General features: G+C 31.8%; 1 protein-coding gene across 1 annotated transcript; it reads left to right on the forward strand.

The window, feature by feature from the left end:
• Positions 1 to 2,807: 2,807 nt before the first annotated feature.
• On the forward strand, positions 2,808 to 15,091 carry LOC127729193 (histidine-rich glycoprotein-like). The gene is made up of 9 exons (XM_052236881.1): positions 2,808 to 2,868; positions 3,935 to 3,985; positions 4,193 to 4,309; positions 7,581 to 7,706; positions 8,479 to 8,766; positions 9,131 to 9,259; positions 11,736 to 12,269; positions 14,189 to 14,317; positions 15,003 to 15,091. Exons 1-9 carry the CDS (start codon positions 2,823 to 2,825, stop codon positions 15,071 to 15,073), a joined length of 1,491 nt encoding a protein of 496 aa, XP_052092841.1. The 5' UTR covers positions 2,808 to 2,822; the 3' UTR covers positions 15,074 to 15,091.
• Positions 15,092 to 15,352: the final 261 nt, after the last annotated feature.

Raw genomic sequence — 15,352 nt, forward strand, 5'->3', positions numbered from 1 at the left:
AAAGTTTAATTTAGCTTTACAATGCTTTTATTCCAAAATATGAAACAAAGCTATTTTCATACAAGTACCAATGCAAATGTCAAAGGAAATGTATATTTGGAATCTGTATATCCTTAGATATACAGACACTTTACAAAAATTCTTGTATTGCATTGAGAAGGACATTTCTAGAATGAATTCATTTTTACATATTCGTGTTTTTTCGAGAGCAGTCCGGGTTTTTTTAGTGCGGTCCAGGTTTTGATCGAGTGATTACACAAAGTTTCAATGGCCTAAAATGTTATATGCCAGTGCGATTACGTTTAAAAATAATGAATAGGTTCAAATAAAGTACTTTTCAAAGCACGAAACCAATGCATTTAACCAGTTTGATAATACTGTATGTAGTACGTAACACGTACATTCGTAAAAAGCATCGTATATTTATATATATTATTGTTTGCCACATCTTATAAATTGCATGGACACCGGCATTGGTTTATTTGGATAAATCGGACATGTCCACGCCCATTATCCACTATCCAACAAGTCATCGCCCAGGTACACATCGATCCAAACATACGTATATCGATGTCGATTCAACCAAATATGGATATCATACAGTAAATATTCGTATAGTAAAAAATATTAGTATTATCTATACTTCATATGCCTATAAAGAAAACAACACAAACGCAAATATCAATTTGCCGACAGCCCGCCGTATTTGATGGACGCAGGATGTAATGACTGGTACCAGGCCTCTCTTGGTGGAATATTTGTGGTATATTGCATTTTTCTGAATTTATAACTTCTGTCCCTTTGTTTTCTCTTTTTAATACTCCAGGTTTTGCCACTGTAATGTATATAAATCATAAACTATTATTTACTGTAAAGTATATAGCATGAAATTATATTGAAAAGATTATGAGATCCCTCTTCTCGCTTCTAAAGACAGTTTTACAGAGAATCCAGTAATTTCTAATATATCTTAATACTGCAAGGTTGTGGTAAAATTATTTCAGAACAGAAAATTATCATTAAGTTAAAAGGGTTAAATTTGATTAACATAATGATATGTTTTCATTTGTTAGTTATTAGAAATATATAATATTGCTAGTTTACAGTTACAAACTAGAAAAAGTTACTTTTTAAGCCCAAGAATACCTTCTTTCTTATTCGCATTTTCTTTGAAAAACCCGGACCATTTGTTTAAAAACCCAGATGTTTTAAATGTTGCTCTCGAAAAAACACGGACAATGTATAACATTGAATTGTTAGTGAACTAAAAGGCAATTGTGGGTCGTTTGTATTAACATGTTTGTTGAAGACCCACTTGTGGTCTTGGGCTGTTTTATGCTCTTTGGTCGGGTTGTTGTCTCTTTGACGCATTCCCCATTTCCATTCTCAATTTTATTTTATTAGTACTCAGAATAAGACGAACAATCATGAATAAAACTATCATATACCCGAAATAGCAGTAAATTGATCTGATCGCATGTTATATCACGCGAAAAAAACCTATCGATAATATCCTAATTACAAATAGGATATCACTTTTTAATTGTTTACGTTTATCTTGTATATAGGGCCGGAAAATTTAGAAAAAAAATCATGTAAACATATTGATCCGCCATCTAATTCACAATTATGCCTTGTATTTTAGCATCTTTGATCGTTGGTTTTCTCTCTGGATTTTTTGAACACTTTATCATGCCGCGGCCTTTTATAACTTACTGTGCGGTATGGAGTCTGATCATTGTTGAAGGGGTTTGTGCATAGCATGCACAAAACCAATTCCAAATAAACGGAAATGATCCGACTTATAACATTGTTACATATCGTGTTTGTCTTTGCTCATTATCGAAGGCAGTGCCCTGATCCTATTCACCTTCTTTACACGACGGTACCACATGTGGAGCAGGATCTGCTTACCCTTCCGGAGCACCTGAGATCACCCCGGTTTTTGGTGGGGATAGTGTTGCACAATTTTCTATGTTTTGTTTTGTGTTCAATTATAAAAATAGGGATGTGGTATGATTGCCAATGAGACAACTATCAACCAAAATTCAAATGCAGTTGATGAAAGCAATTATAGGCAACCGGACGGCCTTCAACAATGAGAAAACCCATACCGTAAAGTCGGCTATAAAAGTCCAAGACATGAAAAATATGAAACATTTCAATTGAGAAAACTGACGGCCTAATTTATAACAAAACAATTTACGGAAAACAAATATGACAGATATGAACCAACGACAATGACTGAACTACAGGCTCCTGACCTGGGACAGACCCATATAGAATGTGGCGGGGTTAAACTGTTTGTCTTTTCGTTATTATTCATTTTTTGCCATGGCATTGTCAGTTTGTTTTTTACTTTTTCGAGTTTGGATATCCTTTTGATATCTTTCGCCTATCTTTTACTCGACTTTGTTTGCAAATGTAAGTTCTGTGTCAATTGCATACTATTGTAATGCTAATCCGACGATATATAATTGGATTTTCAACCTTTGTAATATCTGACAGACAATGTCAAAGATTTCAAGTATACATTGTCAATAAAAATGTAAAGTATAGTCATCAGCATACTTAATCCAGGAAATGTACCTTTATGCAATAAATTAAGTATATATGTATTTTTCATCGTTAATGAAGTGAAAAAAATTAATGTTCTTGTCCCATGATAAGAAAGTATATACTATTGATTACATGTTTTTATTATGTAAGAGTAGATAGCAAAACTGCACAACAGTAACTTACAGGAACTTCATGGTAACATATGGTCTTGTACATTTACTATATAAGTAGAACCGAAGAGTCGTTACCACATACCCTTTAACATGTCGTACGGTATATGTGTACTGGTGCTCGTGGCCGTTGCCGCAGGTAAGGCTTTTATGTCTCAAAATTGTTAGAAAAAAAATTGCAACATTTTGTAATTTTTTTCAAAATAATGTTTGTGTTTGATCTTTTCATATCCCATATTAAACGCTCATTCAGAATATTTTCAAATGCAATAGATTTTCTTGGTCGTGAAATGTTTGAGCATACGTTGCATAATGTCTATGCTCTTTTCAAGGATATAGTTTCTTTAAATTTCCTTCCGCCAATAACGTCATGCGTTAATATTTTATAAGTTTCTATACTACTTGTATTGTTCTTCTTTTTCAATGAATGAATGGAAAATGTCTGGCCTATGGAAAACTTAGGCTGTGTATGTTAAAGGTATTGGTCTCAATCAGCTGAAAATAAAGTTATAATACAAACATAAGGCCTTTTTAACTCACACTGACGAGTCTTTTGTAGATGAGTGTCTGGCATACACAATTTAAAACCTGGTATCTATGATGAGTTTATATAAATATAAAAACTAGGAGATGTGGTATGATTTCCAATGAGACAACTTTCCACCAGAGTTCATTTGAAGTGGATGTTAGCAAATATAGACAGCCCTATGGTCTTCAACAATGAGAAAAACCCATACCGTATAGACAGCTATAAAAGGTTCCGACATAAAAAATTTGAAACAATTCAGACGAGAAAACTAACGGCCTAATTTATAACAAAACAATTTAAGAAAAACAAATATGACAGACATGAACCAACGACAATTACTGAAATACAGGTTCCTGACATAGAAGAGACACAAAAATAATGTGACGGGGTTAAACATGTTTGTGAGCGCTCAACCCTCCCCAAACCTGGGACAATGGTGTAACAGAACAACATAAGAACAAACTGTACAAATCAGTTGCAATTGGCTTAACTCAAAAGAGGCACAAAAACAACTAACATAAAACAATAGACAAAAAGCACCGAAATAAGGCTACTCGCTGTTATGGAAGCTAGTTCTAAGCCAATTACAACTAATAATTAAATCATGTTCTCCCAGGCATACGTATCTAACTATAAAACCATTGTATTTATATAACTGTCTGATCTTTTTCAACAGTTGCTACATCCGGATATAACACCTATGGAAGTCATCATCATGTTCATCTTAGTAAGTATAAACATATGTATAGGTTTCTCACTATTTTACATATAAAGTTCATAGTTAAATGTGCATACATCAAAATATTTTACAGTCTATCTGTCAAGCTTTGTCCGTAGATATTATTTCATTGCTATATTTTTTCAAACTATAATACAAGATGCAGTCTGTAATGTATGTCAAATATTGTTATTGTTTAATTTATTTTATAAATAGGACTATACAGAAAACACATTGTGCATAGTGGACACTACGGACATCACGGATTGGCATACTACAAAAGATACCACGGATTTAAAATCACACATGGAAGATTTGCTTACAAAGGATTAGGTAATATTTTCTATTTTCAAACACATGGCCGTCAATCATTATAGGGCTGACGACTCATTGACGCCTTTCGCAACATCTCCTTTGGCACACATTTTTAAAATTTTTGCTATCTCTTCAATACTGAAACTTAATACTTAAGAATCAATATTTATCTTTCTTTTTTTTCATTTTTTTATTTCCGAAAATGGTCTAATGGTAGCATTATTTTTTTTTTGTACAGTTGCTGTCTATATAAAATATTGAATTATTTGAAAAACTCAAGTTTTTTCTACCCGGAGTAATAAATTGCCTAACCCTTATCGGGCACTTTTGTTGTTTTTTTTTTTTTGGGGGGGGAGCGGATTTTGTGTTTTTAATGCTCTCCAAGTTTGTATTTTAATTGGCCTTTTAAATATTTTGATTCAAACGTCACTGACAAGTCTTAAATGTACCTGTCCAAAGTCAAGAGCCTGTATTTCAGTGGTTGTCGTTGGTTCATGTCTGTCATATTTGTTTTTCGTAGATTATTTTGTTATAAATTTGTCCATATTCTTGTACGGCTGACCTGTGAGGAAAATACGACTTTATCATCATTTGAATGTTGGTGTCTTGCATAGTGCAACGTAAGTTCTACTACTTGCAGAAGAAAAATAAGGAATAGGTCAGTGGATTTTCTTGGAAATCGTGCTCAAAGCTCTAAAATGACCCCAAACTGCATGACCCAACTTCAAAATACCAAATATCGTATCAAACTAGACATCTTTACAATTACACAAATCTTACAATTTTCTGTTTTAAGGTAGAAAATACACTGTAGATTGATATTTTAAAGCCATTGAATAATAGTTGGTTTTGGTTTCAGATTTATCTTAGTGTTTTATAGTGTACTTGATATTTTGTCAACTACATAACAAAAACGTTTTTGCTTGCTATAATATAACTTCTGACACTCCATTTTTATCTTGAAAGTGTCTCAGCTATAGCTCTGTATGTCATTATGATAATGGAAGCATAAAAAAGATAACTCTGTAAATAGTATCAACATTTTTTGGCATTTAAGTAAGAAGAGGTAGCCCCGTATTTTTTAACCTGTCCACTTGGTAACGGGATTTTTTTTTATCAAGATAACAATGGAACATCACGTCCATATCTATATCATTATAATCAATGTTCTGTGTTTTATAGAAAAAAGCACAGTTTTTATGATGTCGAAGTATCCGTGGTATTGAAAGATGCCACAAAGTTTGAATACGTCCACTACATAACGGTCAACTATACGTAACAATTGACATAATTTTGTTATGTAGTGGACATTTTTGTTATGTAGTTGACAATATCGTTATGTAGGTGACAAAAAAGAAAAGTCAAAATCGTACGTTGAACACTGTAATAACTGAAGTAATTAGAAAGAAAGTAAATCTATATTACAATATTTAACATGTTTTGGGAAAAGGTAATCATTTATTAGTACCAAACATTGAGATATCAACATAATTGCTTTCGTTATGTAGTTGACAAATTCCGTAATTTTTGTTATCTCATTTTGCATTTAAAATTATCTTCCCAGTTTCATTAAGACTGCATATTTTAGATTTTGCTCATATAAATTACTAAGAGTTCATTAGAATATTTAAAATTGATTTAAATTGATGAAAATATTTTTCTCAATTTCTATCTAAAATATGGACGGATTTTGAAAACGACCCATAAATTAGGCCGTTAGCTTCCTCAATTGATTTTTTTTTTCATATTTTTCATGTCCGGGCCTTTTATAGCCGACTATACTGTATGGGTTTTTCTCATTGATGAAGGCCGTATGGTTGCCTATAATTGCTTTCATCCACTTCATTTGATCTTTGGTGGAGAGTTGACTTATTGGCAATCATACCACATCTCCTAATTTTTATATCATGGAGATAAAACGCGCGTTTGACGTTCAAAATTACAAGCCAGGTATCTTTGATGAGTTGCAACGTAAGCGGCATTCAGGTATGAAAGCGAATTCTGATTGGTTTGTAGTAAGTATGATGTGCCCGTGTATGGTGATTTATCTTACCTCATGTACGCTTATAGGAAAAACATTGGTTAAAAGCGATCACATGGGAACAGTGTATATTTAATATTAGATCAGCGTGCGTATTTATTGTAAATTCACGGCCAGTAGGCGTAGTTGATTATAGGTTTCAATACGAGTGAAAATTGGATATCGCTTGAATATAACTTTCGAATTATTTAATTTTTATGAGCCTTTGGGATTATATTGTTGTCTCGGGTTGATACGGATGTGATATTGAAAAAGCCATATGATATTCTCTATATATGTATATGGATCTTTTTATCAACTATAGTCGTTGCTGTCTTTTCAGAGAATAAATAAAAAAAAATCGCACAAAAGAAAAAGCAGACTCAATCTTGAAATATTACTTTAAAAATAAGGATACTTAGATAATAATGTCAACATTTTCAATGTAAATCCAATAAAACTGAACAAAAAATGTTAGCATGCTGAATGTAATCCTTTCATATAAATAAAGACATAATCTTTAAATCACGATATAAAACATTTAAGAAGTCTTTGGGGTCATCTGATTTGGTTGACCTCTTATGTATATCTGTGTCACAAATGACCACGAATATGTTTTTAAGAAAACAAAGGTTAGGCAAAGTTTACCTTTGAATTTTGCTATCTTGTTAAGGTCCTATTTAAACATATAGCTACTTCGGTTTCATCGTATGTATGCGTCTCTGGCTGTCAAGTATTTTGGTTTCAGCGTTCCTGAATGAAGGATAATCCAGAAAGAGGCTTCAAATGCTGGAAATGTATAAAGTCTTATTTTCATTCACAGTAATAATTTGCATCATTTTCATATTCAATTTTGTTTTGGGAAAAGTACCCCAAAAAAACGAAAACAATATGTTCTAAATTTCATGCATCCGAAGCGCTTTTTCTGGGAATACTTATAATAACAGCCTAAACCTCAAATAAGTTATACAAATGCAATGACATTATGACCAGGCGGGGAATATTATAGTGTCGTGTCATAAGCATGAACTAATTTAGTAAGAAGTAATAATAACTATAATACGGACTGGACTGCATTTTTTCTAGCGATGGTATTTTAAGATTACTACTGAATTTAGGAATAGTCCATGACCGGTACAATAGCAATCTATAAAGATTAAGTTTTTCAACTGATTTATATAACTAGTAACTAGTCGTTTAACTGATGTTTCGCAATAACTTTTAATAAAAAACAAAACTTGTGAATACATATAAAAAATATCATTTAAGGATACAAATTGACTTGTGGTAAGACACGGTTTTACCGGCTATGGAGGAGTTGTTATGGAAGATACCATAGCAGAGGTAGATGCTTTGGGAGATTCAGAAAACAACATCTTTTTGCGGTTTACAAAGGTAATTATAATTTAACACACATGTTATACCGAACAAATAATGAGTCCAGTAGGTTTATCTTATAAGACTATAATCTCGAAGAATATAAAATCATGGTAAAACAGAAGGAACTGAATTAACAGCAAATATAAAGTTAAAGTTTATTTATATTTTTTTTAACATAATTAGATTTTAACTTAGTTAGGCGTCGATTTGTGTTAGAAAATCCAACAGTTTCAAAATTATGCATATCATATCACACGTATCATGAATATTTCATTTAAAGAAAATTAATCACAGTTTTATTACATAATGGCTATATGCACAAACTAGCACACTTCATTTATCTCTATTATGTCACATGATGTAACCTATGCAGAATTAATCCAAATCATATGTATATTTACGTACACCATTATAACTTGGTTAACTGTATTGGAATATATGTGTCAAAGATGACCATGGATTTAATCAACTAACCTTATAGCAGAAATACAATTCTATCATGGTTTATTACGGTGCGACATGTTACAGGTTTTTCAATAAAAAAATTACCTGTTAAAAAAGAGTTATTCCATTTATACACTTTGTTTTAATAGTTTTATGAAGTTCAATTCGACTTAGGCTACACAACAAATTGCATCACCAAGCATTGTTTAAAAATAAATACTTAAGCGATATATCAATTTACAGGCGGTCTTTGAAAAGGCGAAGTTTCGTTTTTTCTCCTGGAAAATAAAATGAATAAATCATATTACAAACTTTTCATAATATCATTTTTACTGATTATTAGGCTATTCTCATGGTAGCACCGGTCACTACTACAAGGGTCACGGACATGGTTATGGACATGGTCACGGTTATAGTCATGGACATGGTCACGTTTATATTCACGGACATGGTCATGGACATGGTCACGGTTATAGTCACGGACATAGTCACGTTTATATTCACGGACATGGTCATGGACATGGTCACGGTTTTAGTCACGGACATATACATAGAGCTGCTTACTATAGTTATTACAAAAAATATCATGGATTTAGAATCCATCATCACCGATTTTCCTATGGAGGCAAAGGTATTTATTACGTTTTGCAGAAAATTTGATTTCAATAAATAAAAACAAATACTACTAGTATTCATATAAAAGTTCTCATTAAAATAAAAGATGTAATTTTACATTTACGTTTGGAGATTGCAAATGATAGTTTCCTTTAATTTACCCCCATTTCAACTGAGACGAGCAACTGTGTATTTTCGTATAACCAATATCTGGTTTAACTATTCACGGTTTCAGAGATTGTTCTGAATTCTTTATTTAGCATAGTCGATTTTGATAATGATTCTTTCCCATTGAAGCTATAGAATGTGACTTTTTCCGATCATAGGAACATCAATTACTTTTAGATTCAACAGTACAATGATATTGATATTTTTTACAGCATATAAGCTGGCATGTCATAGAAATCGATTCTACAGTCTGTGGAATACTTGTTATACTCATTATCACAGTAGAAGTTATTGCTTTGGACATTTGAGGAAACAGCATCTCTTCGTATCTTATCATGGAGGTAACAATTTTCAATTAGTTCGAACTTATATTGTCAAAGATCATTAAATTTTGTTATTTACTGGTTCCAAATTAACCAAAAATAATTTTTGAAAGTGTTTTGTGTTTTTATCAGTTAATAAAGTTGCCAGTGTTTAACTTAAATACTTTCGCGATACTAAAAACTGAGATTAAAATCAAAATAAGTGAATGCCTACCAACTTTCCTAACAAAAAAGTGTGTATGTTTCATTTTAAAAACTACTTAAATGAAAGCTGCTACATGTATTAAACTAAACAAAATGGCAACCATATAATGTTACTTCCTGAAATAAATATAATACCATACCAATTTCATCAAGTAAGTATGGTATCAGAAAAAAATGATAGGTCCGTGTCCTTGTTTTCGAGAAATAAGCCATTGAAAATTTGGCGGGAAATGATTCTCTCTATATTTTTCATACACTAAGCGTTGACACCTTTTTTCTTTCAAAAACTAAGAAAAAAAAACAAGGATTTTATAAGATTTTCAAATGTGCCCTTTTGAACTATATGTTATAAAATTATGGAAAGAAACGTAGAGGTGAGGGGGCAAACTTTCTTAATTTTACTACATAGATGAAATCAGAGGAATCCGAATATCTGACAAAAATCCGAATACAACAGGACCAAACATCCTTAACTGCTTAAATTTCTGTTATTCTTGCCAGTAATCTCACAACCGTTTTAGAACTTTCATTTGTTGTAAAGCTTTTGTTCACAGCGGTATGTTTCCGAGTGTTAAAAAATCCATTTAAGTCTTATGTAAGTTAACTTCTTTTGATAGTTAGTTTTTTCACCGTGACACAGTTACGATTTCCCAACTTGTATGCGACAATAACACATCATCTCTTCAAAATCTTGTCCTTTTACTGAATATGAAACAGGGGTTTTATTAATAAAAAGATTCACTACAATTTATGGCTAAACATGATATAGTAAAGGGAAAAAACAACAATATTTGGACGACATTATACTTGTAAATGATTCATTTTTTTTAATCACACCGATAAGTTTTACGATAAGTTTTATTCCGCCCGAAATTATTCTTACTTAGTTTTTACGAAACCAATGATCTTTGTCATTTTTAAGAACTTGATTTTCGAATTTCTCATTATAATATTTATACTAGAAATATTCTAACCTTGACGTCATTTCAATTCTTAACGCTAATTTTTTTTTCATTAATCTCGTTTGGTCCTTCTTCTGCATTTTTCTTTTCAATTGTTATGAAAGTGATTATAGTAATATCTCTGAACGAACGTAACATTTTCAATTTAAAATTTTGATTATAACTAGGATACAGATATAATGAACTGAATAAAACTTTTACTCATCTTTATTCCAAATTGACATAAAACGATATGATGATATATGATAAGATAATACGATTTTAATTTTCAGTTGTTAACTCATCGCGTCAGGTATTTTTGTGTATCATTTTACTTATTTATACAAGGATATAGTTTCATAATTGAACTAAGGCACAGCATTTTTTGGGGGGCTTGATACAAGTTAGTGTCGTCCTACGCAGCTGATGACATTGATTAAGAAATCTTCTCAGAAGTGAACCTGTCGATATTATAGTGTAGGACTGCATAACATCAATATCAGCATGTTATGAACTTTTAATTAATTTTAAGTAACTGCAAGCATTATTTGATAGGGTATGATTTATTATGATTTTCCTAACTTTATCTTTCCTATTGTTTATTTTAACAGGAATCAAACAATTAAGTGTTTTTTTTTGTTTTTTTTTTTCTCAGCAGGGTTTTGTAATAAGTTTGTAGATTAGTTATTGTAGTTATTGGGATTATAATTAGGAAGGGTTGAGTGCTCAAAATACTTGTTTAACACTGCAGTGTGTGCATCGGTCTGTTCTTTCATTTTTGCTTATGTGCTTTGTCTATAGAGTTTCTACGTGCCATTTTGTTTTTCTTTGATGACAAAGTTGTTAAGCTTATAACACAATGTTGACATTATATTAGTTGTTTTCCATTCGTTTGTTGTGCTTGAGCTTTTGATTTTGCCATTTAAAAGGGACTTTCCGTTTTGAATTTTCTTTAAATTTCGGTATTTTTGTTATTTTACTTTTTCCACGTCAGAAACATCGTAATTAATCGTCTTCAATTATTACTTTATCATTTATCCAATAGAAATTAAATGTGTTTGACAGTTTTTGTATAAATTCACAAATCACCTAGACCCGAAATTATTAAGACCTTGACAAACTGTGTAACCTCTAAACGTATTTAGTGGGTAGTTTGGTGGCTGTTTCATTTGCGAATACTTTTAATATCCGACATTAAATGCCCAGACTTTGTATTACTAGGTTTTAAAGCGTTTATACCATAAGATACATTTCGAACTTGCATAGTCTTTCCGCCTTACAACAAAAACTTAACTTGTCATTTAGGAAATAACAGCAGCTTTTTAATTTTTCCTATTTTATTTCCTCAGGTGCTTATGGACACATACATCACGCTCATCATCATGGACACACGCATGATTGGCTGTACCGTCATAATTTATTTCTCCACCTGAAGATGGCCAAACACCATGTTAAACGCATCCACCATGCAGCTAACAGCCATGTTTCCAAAATATCATACCTATCTAACAAACATGTGCAAAACATTGGCTACCAGGCGAAAAAACACGTCAGCAGAATTTCAAACGAGGCTAACCGACATATCAACAGGTTCAGAAAACTCGTAAAATACCATATAAACAGACTCCACAATCACGCAAAACATCATCTGTCTGCTGTTGAAAATCAACATAAAAGACATTTGAGAGAACGCGAGTATCAAAATAAACGACACCTTTCAAACGAGGAGCACCTCCATAACAAACATGAATATCATATAAGTAAACTTCATAGCGAAGTTGGTTATGGTTATGGCCATGGACACGTTGTTAGCTACCTCGATTACCACAACACATATCATGGATTCCCAATAGCCGAACACAGATTTTCATATGCCGGAAAAGGTAAGCAAGTATACGATTAATTAGATATAAGAAGATGTGGTATCAGTGCCAATGAGACAACTCTCCATCCAAGTCAAAATTTATAAAAGTAAACCATTATAGGTCACAGTACGGTCTTCAACAGGGAGCCTTGGCTCACACCGAACAGTAAGCTATAAAGGGCCCCCAAAATTACTAGTGTAAAACCATTCAAACGGGAAAACCATCGATCTAATCTATATAAAAAACGAGAAACGAGAAACACTTATGAACCACATCAACAAACGACAACTACTGAACATCAGATTCCTGACTTAGGAAACGTTAGTTTAAAACCATGAAAGGCTTGATTAAGACTGAATAACGTAGTTTATGACCCCTGAGTAAGTAGTCACATGATGCTTACATGTAGTTCTTTATTTATACATCTACATCACATGTTACAGTTGAAAGAGAAAGAAGAATAAACGATAAAATGACAAAGGTCGTTGGATAAAATTCGCAATATGAACTCCTTTAAGAAAAAATTTCAAGTTAGTGAAATATGTAAGTTGTCAACAGACGAAAAGACTGACATCCTTGCAAAATCATCATCCATAGTAATATTTGCGATTTTGGAACACGCCATTATTTTAACAACGATGACATCGAATATAGACGGACGCTGTTTTGAATTATAAAAAATCTTTTATAAAGGAAAACAAATCCATGCATTTTCCGAAAATCGCTTGAAAAGGGTTATATGGATAAATGTCTCATTGGCAATCATACCACATCTTCTAATTTTTATATTATATTGTATTAAATGATGTATGTTTGCTATGTAGTATCTTGAAGATAGTTGTTTGTCCTGTCGTCATTTTTTCGGGTTTTTTTTTACATGGTACTATCAGTTCTATGTCGACCTTAACATTTGAAATGCCCCTTTCCTGTCTTCCGATTATTTTTATCACGGATAATAGCAGAAAGCGTAATTTAAATGATACATTTTGGATTTTAAATTTCAGTTCAAATCTTAGATAACTGTAAAAAACAATTGGTAAACGGATCATCGCTATTTGTTTAAGCTATTATGGTTTTCTTTTTATTAAGTATACCAAAATCAACCAGTCTTATTGGTTCTAATGATCCAAAACATTTGATTTGATTTTGCTTCAAAGAACTCTTGACTCCAGCATGTCTAATTAAAGTCATTTTCGTTTGTTGCTGTATATCATAATTGATTTTCGTTTATTTTTTGTACTTAAATTAGGCCGTTAGTTTTCTTGTTTGAATTGTTCTACAATTGTCATTTCGGGGCCTTTTATAGCTTACTTTGTAGTATGGGTATTACTCGTTGTTGAAGGCCGTACGATGACCTATGTTTTTTAACTTCTATGTCATGTGGTCTCTGGTGGAGAGTTGTCTCATTGGCAATCATTCCTTATCTTCTTATTTTTATTCCACAGACTGTATTGTACTTTTGAATCGGAGTCATGAATATGTTCGCTTTGAAACCTGTCCTATAAAAAAATATTTGAAATCTAGACTGCAGTTGCTCTATCTTTATTACCTTTGTAGTATCTATTTAACTGTTGATGGTCTTTTTGTATTTGAGCTAAAATAATAAGAAATATAAAATGAGATGTTTTTCTTTGGTTCATGGTGTCGTCTGTGTTCCTCGACTTGATGGTTTAGAATCTCCTTGGTACCTTCATTCATTTAAAAAACAAAAAGTCAAAGCTGCTCTTCATGCTACAACAAATTTTTTTTTCACATTTTTTTCAAAATAAGTGATGATATCGCTTCTAATATAACTACAGTTACTTTGTCAGACCATTTAGCTCAAGTTGATCTGAAAGGCTATCCAAACCATCCCTCCGAACAAAAAAGATATCTGTGATTCTTTCTTGCTAATATTGTGTTGCTGATTCTGATTCAAATTAAACTTTTATTTGTAGCTTACCAACTGAAATGTGAAAGTAAACGATTCTACAGTCTTTGGAGTGATTGCTGGTCTCAGTATCATAGTAGAAGTATATGTTTTGACAACTTGAGGAAACAACACCTCTTTATAGACTACCCTGGAGGTAAATTACTTTGATTTTGACTTATATCAAATGAAGAAGAAAAAAAAAAAAATTTTTGTGTCCGAAGTGTTTTTCTGGATTTAACTTGATCAGGAACGCTAAAACCCAAAAATTTAAAGCCAAGGATGCATAAGACCAAATCAAGTAAAGAGCTGTATGATCAAAAGGGACCTACAAAAATAGTCAAATCGATCAAATGTCAACTGTGCCTGAGGGAGTGTGAATTTTTTTTTTTTAATAATTTCATAATTTATCAACATAGATTTTACGAAAAATATGTTGTTCATTGTTAATCAGACAAAGATTAAACAAAGATTTTTTTTTAAATTGACAAGAACATTCATTTTATTGTAACTTAATTTTATATTTCTTATCATTTTATCATGTTTAATTGTAAATTCTATTTTTTATATATGTATTAAATTTTATTTACTTTGAAGTGATTGGTGTAATCTTCGTTATATAATTTTGTTTTTAGGATTTCGTTGTTCTGATTTATTTTCGTCCGTATTACAGGAATAAGCGCTTTTTTGGCTTAATCTATTTTTCCAAACTGAGTATAGAAACCGAACTAGATCAAAATCATCTCAGCATCATATAGTGGTCATATGTTATCTGTTAAATATACTGTAGTTTCTGAATTTATGCATTAAACATTCACTTTAACTTTTTTTTTTTAACTTAGACTACGCTGATGAATATGCTCCTACAAAGATTGTAGTCAAGACAGGAGGCGATTTTGATTATAAAAAGTAAACGATTACTTATTGAAGGCAAGTTTTTATGTTCTCAAAGTAAATACCTGAATTTAATTTTTGCGTGAACCCTATATATTGGTGAGTTTTAGTATCTTTTCTGGGCCATTCAGATATCATCGGAAACAAGATTCTCGGAACGTCTCGAAAATGTTCGATCATTTATACAGGTAGTTTTCTATATTTTTGATACGGTCCCTTTATGGATAGGGTATTACGTAAAAAATAGCTGTATGGTTTTAATTCAGAAAGATTTAAAGTCCTTGCATCTCACAAAAAA

The sequence above is a fragment of the Mytilus californianus genome, unplaced genomic scaffold, assembly GCF_021869535.1.
Source record: "Mytilus californianus isolate M0D057914Y unplaced genomic scaffold, xbMytCali1.0.p SCAF_2, whole genome shotgun sequence".
Lineage (NCBI taxonomy): Eukaryota > Metazoa > Mollusca > Bivalvia > Mytilida > Mytilidae > Mytilus > Mytilus californianus.

What these genes read in the sequence shown, in the direction of transcription:
- LOC127729193 (XM_052236881.1), top strand. Translation starts at nt 2,823, where the DNA reads ATGTCGTACGGTATATGTGTACTGGTGCTCGTGGCCGTTGCCGCAG. An exon ending in GCTCGTGGCCGTTGCCGCAG is followed by an intron (nt 2,869 to 3,934) that starts GTAAGGCTTTTA and finishes CTTTTTCAACAG; the next exon opens with TTGCTACATCCGGATATAAC. An exon ending in TCATCATCATGTTCATCTTA is followed by an intron (nt 3,986 to 4,192) that starts GTAAGTATAAAC and finishes TTTTATAAATAG; the next exon opens with GACTATACAGAAAACACATT.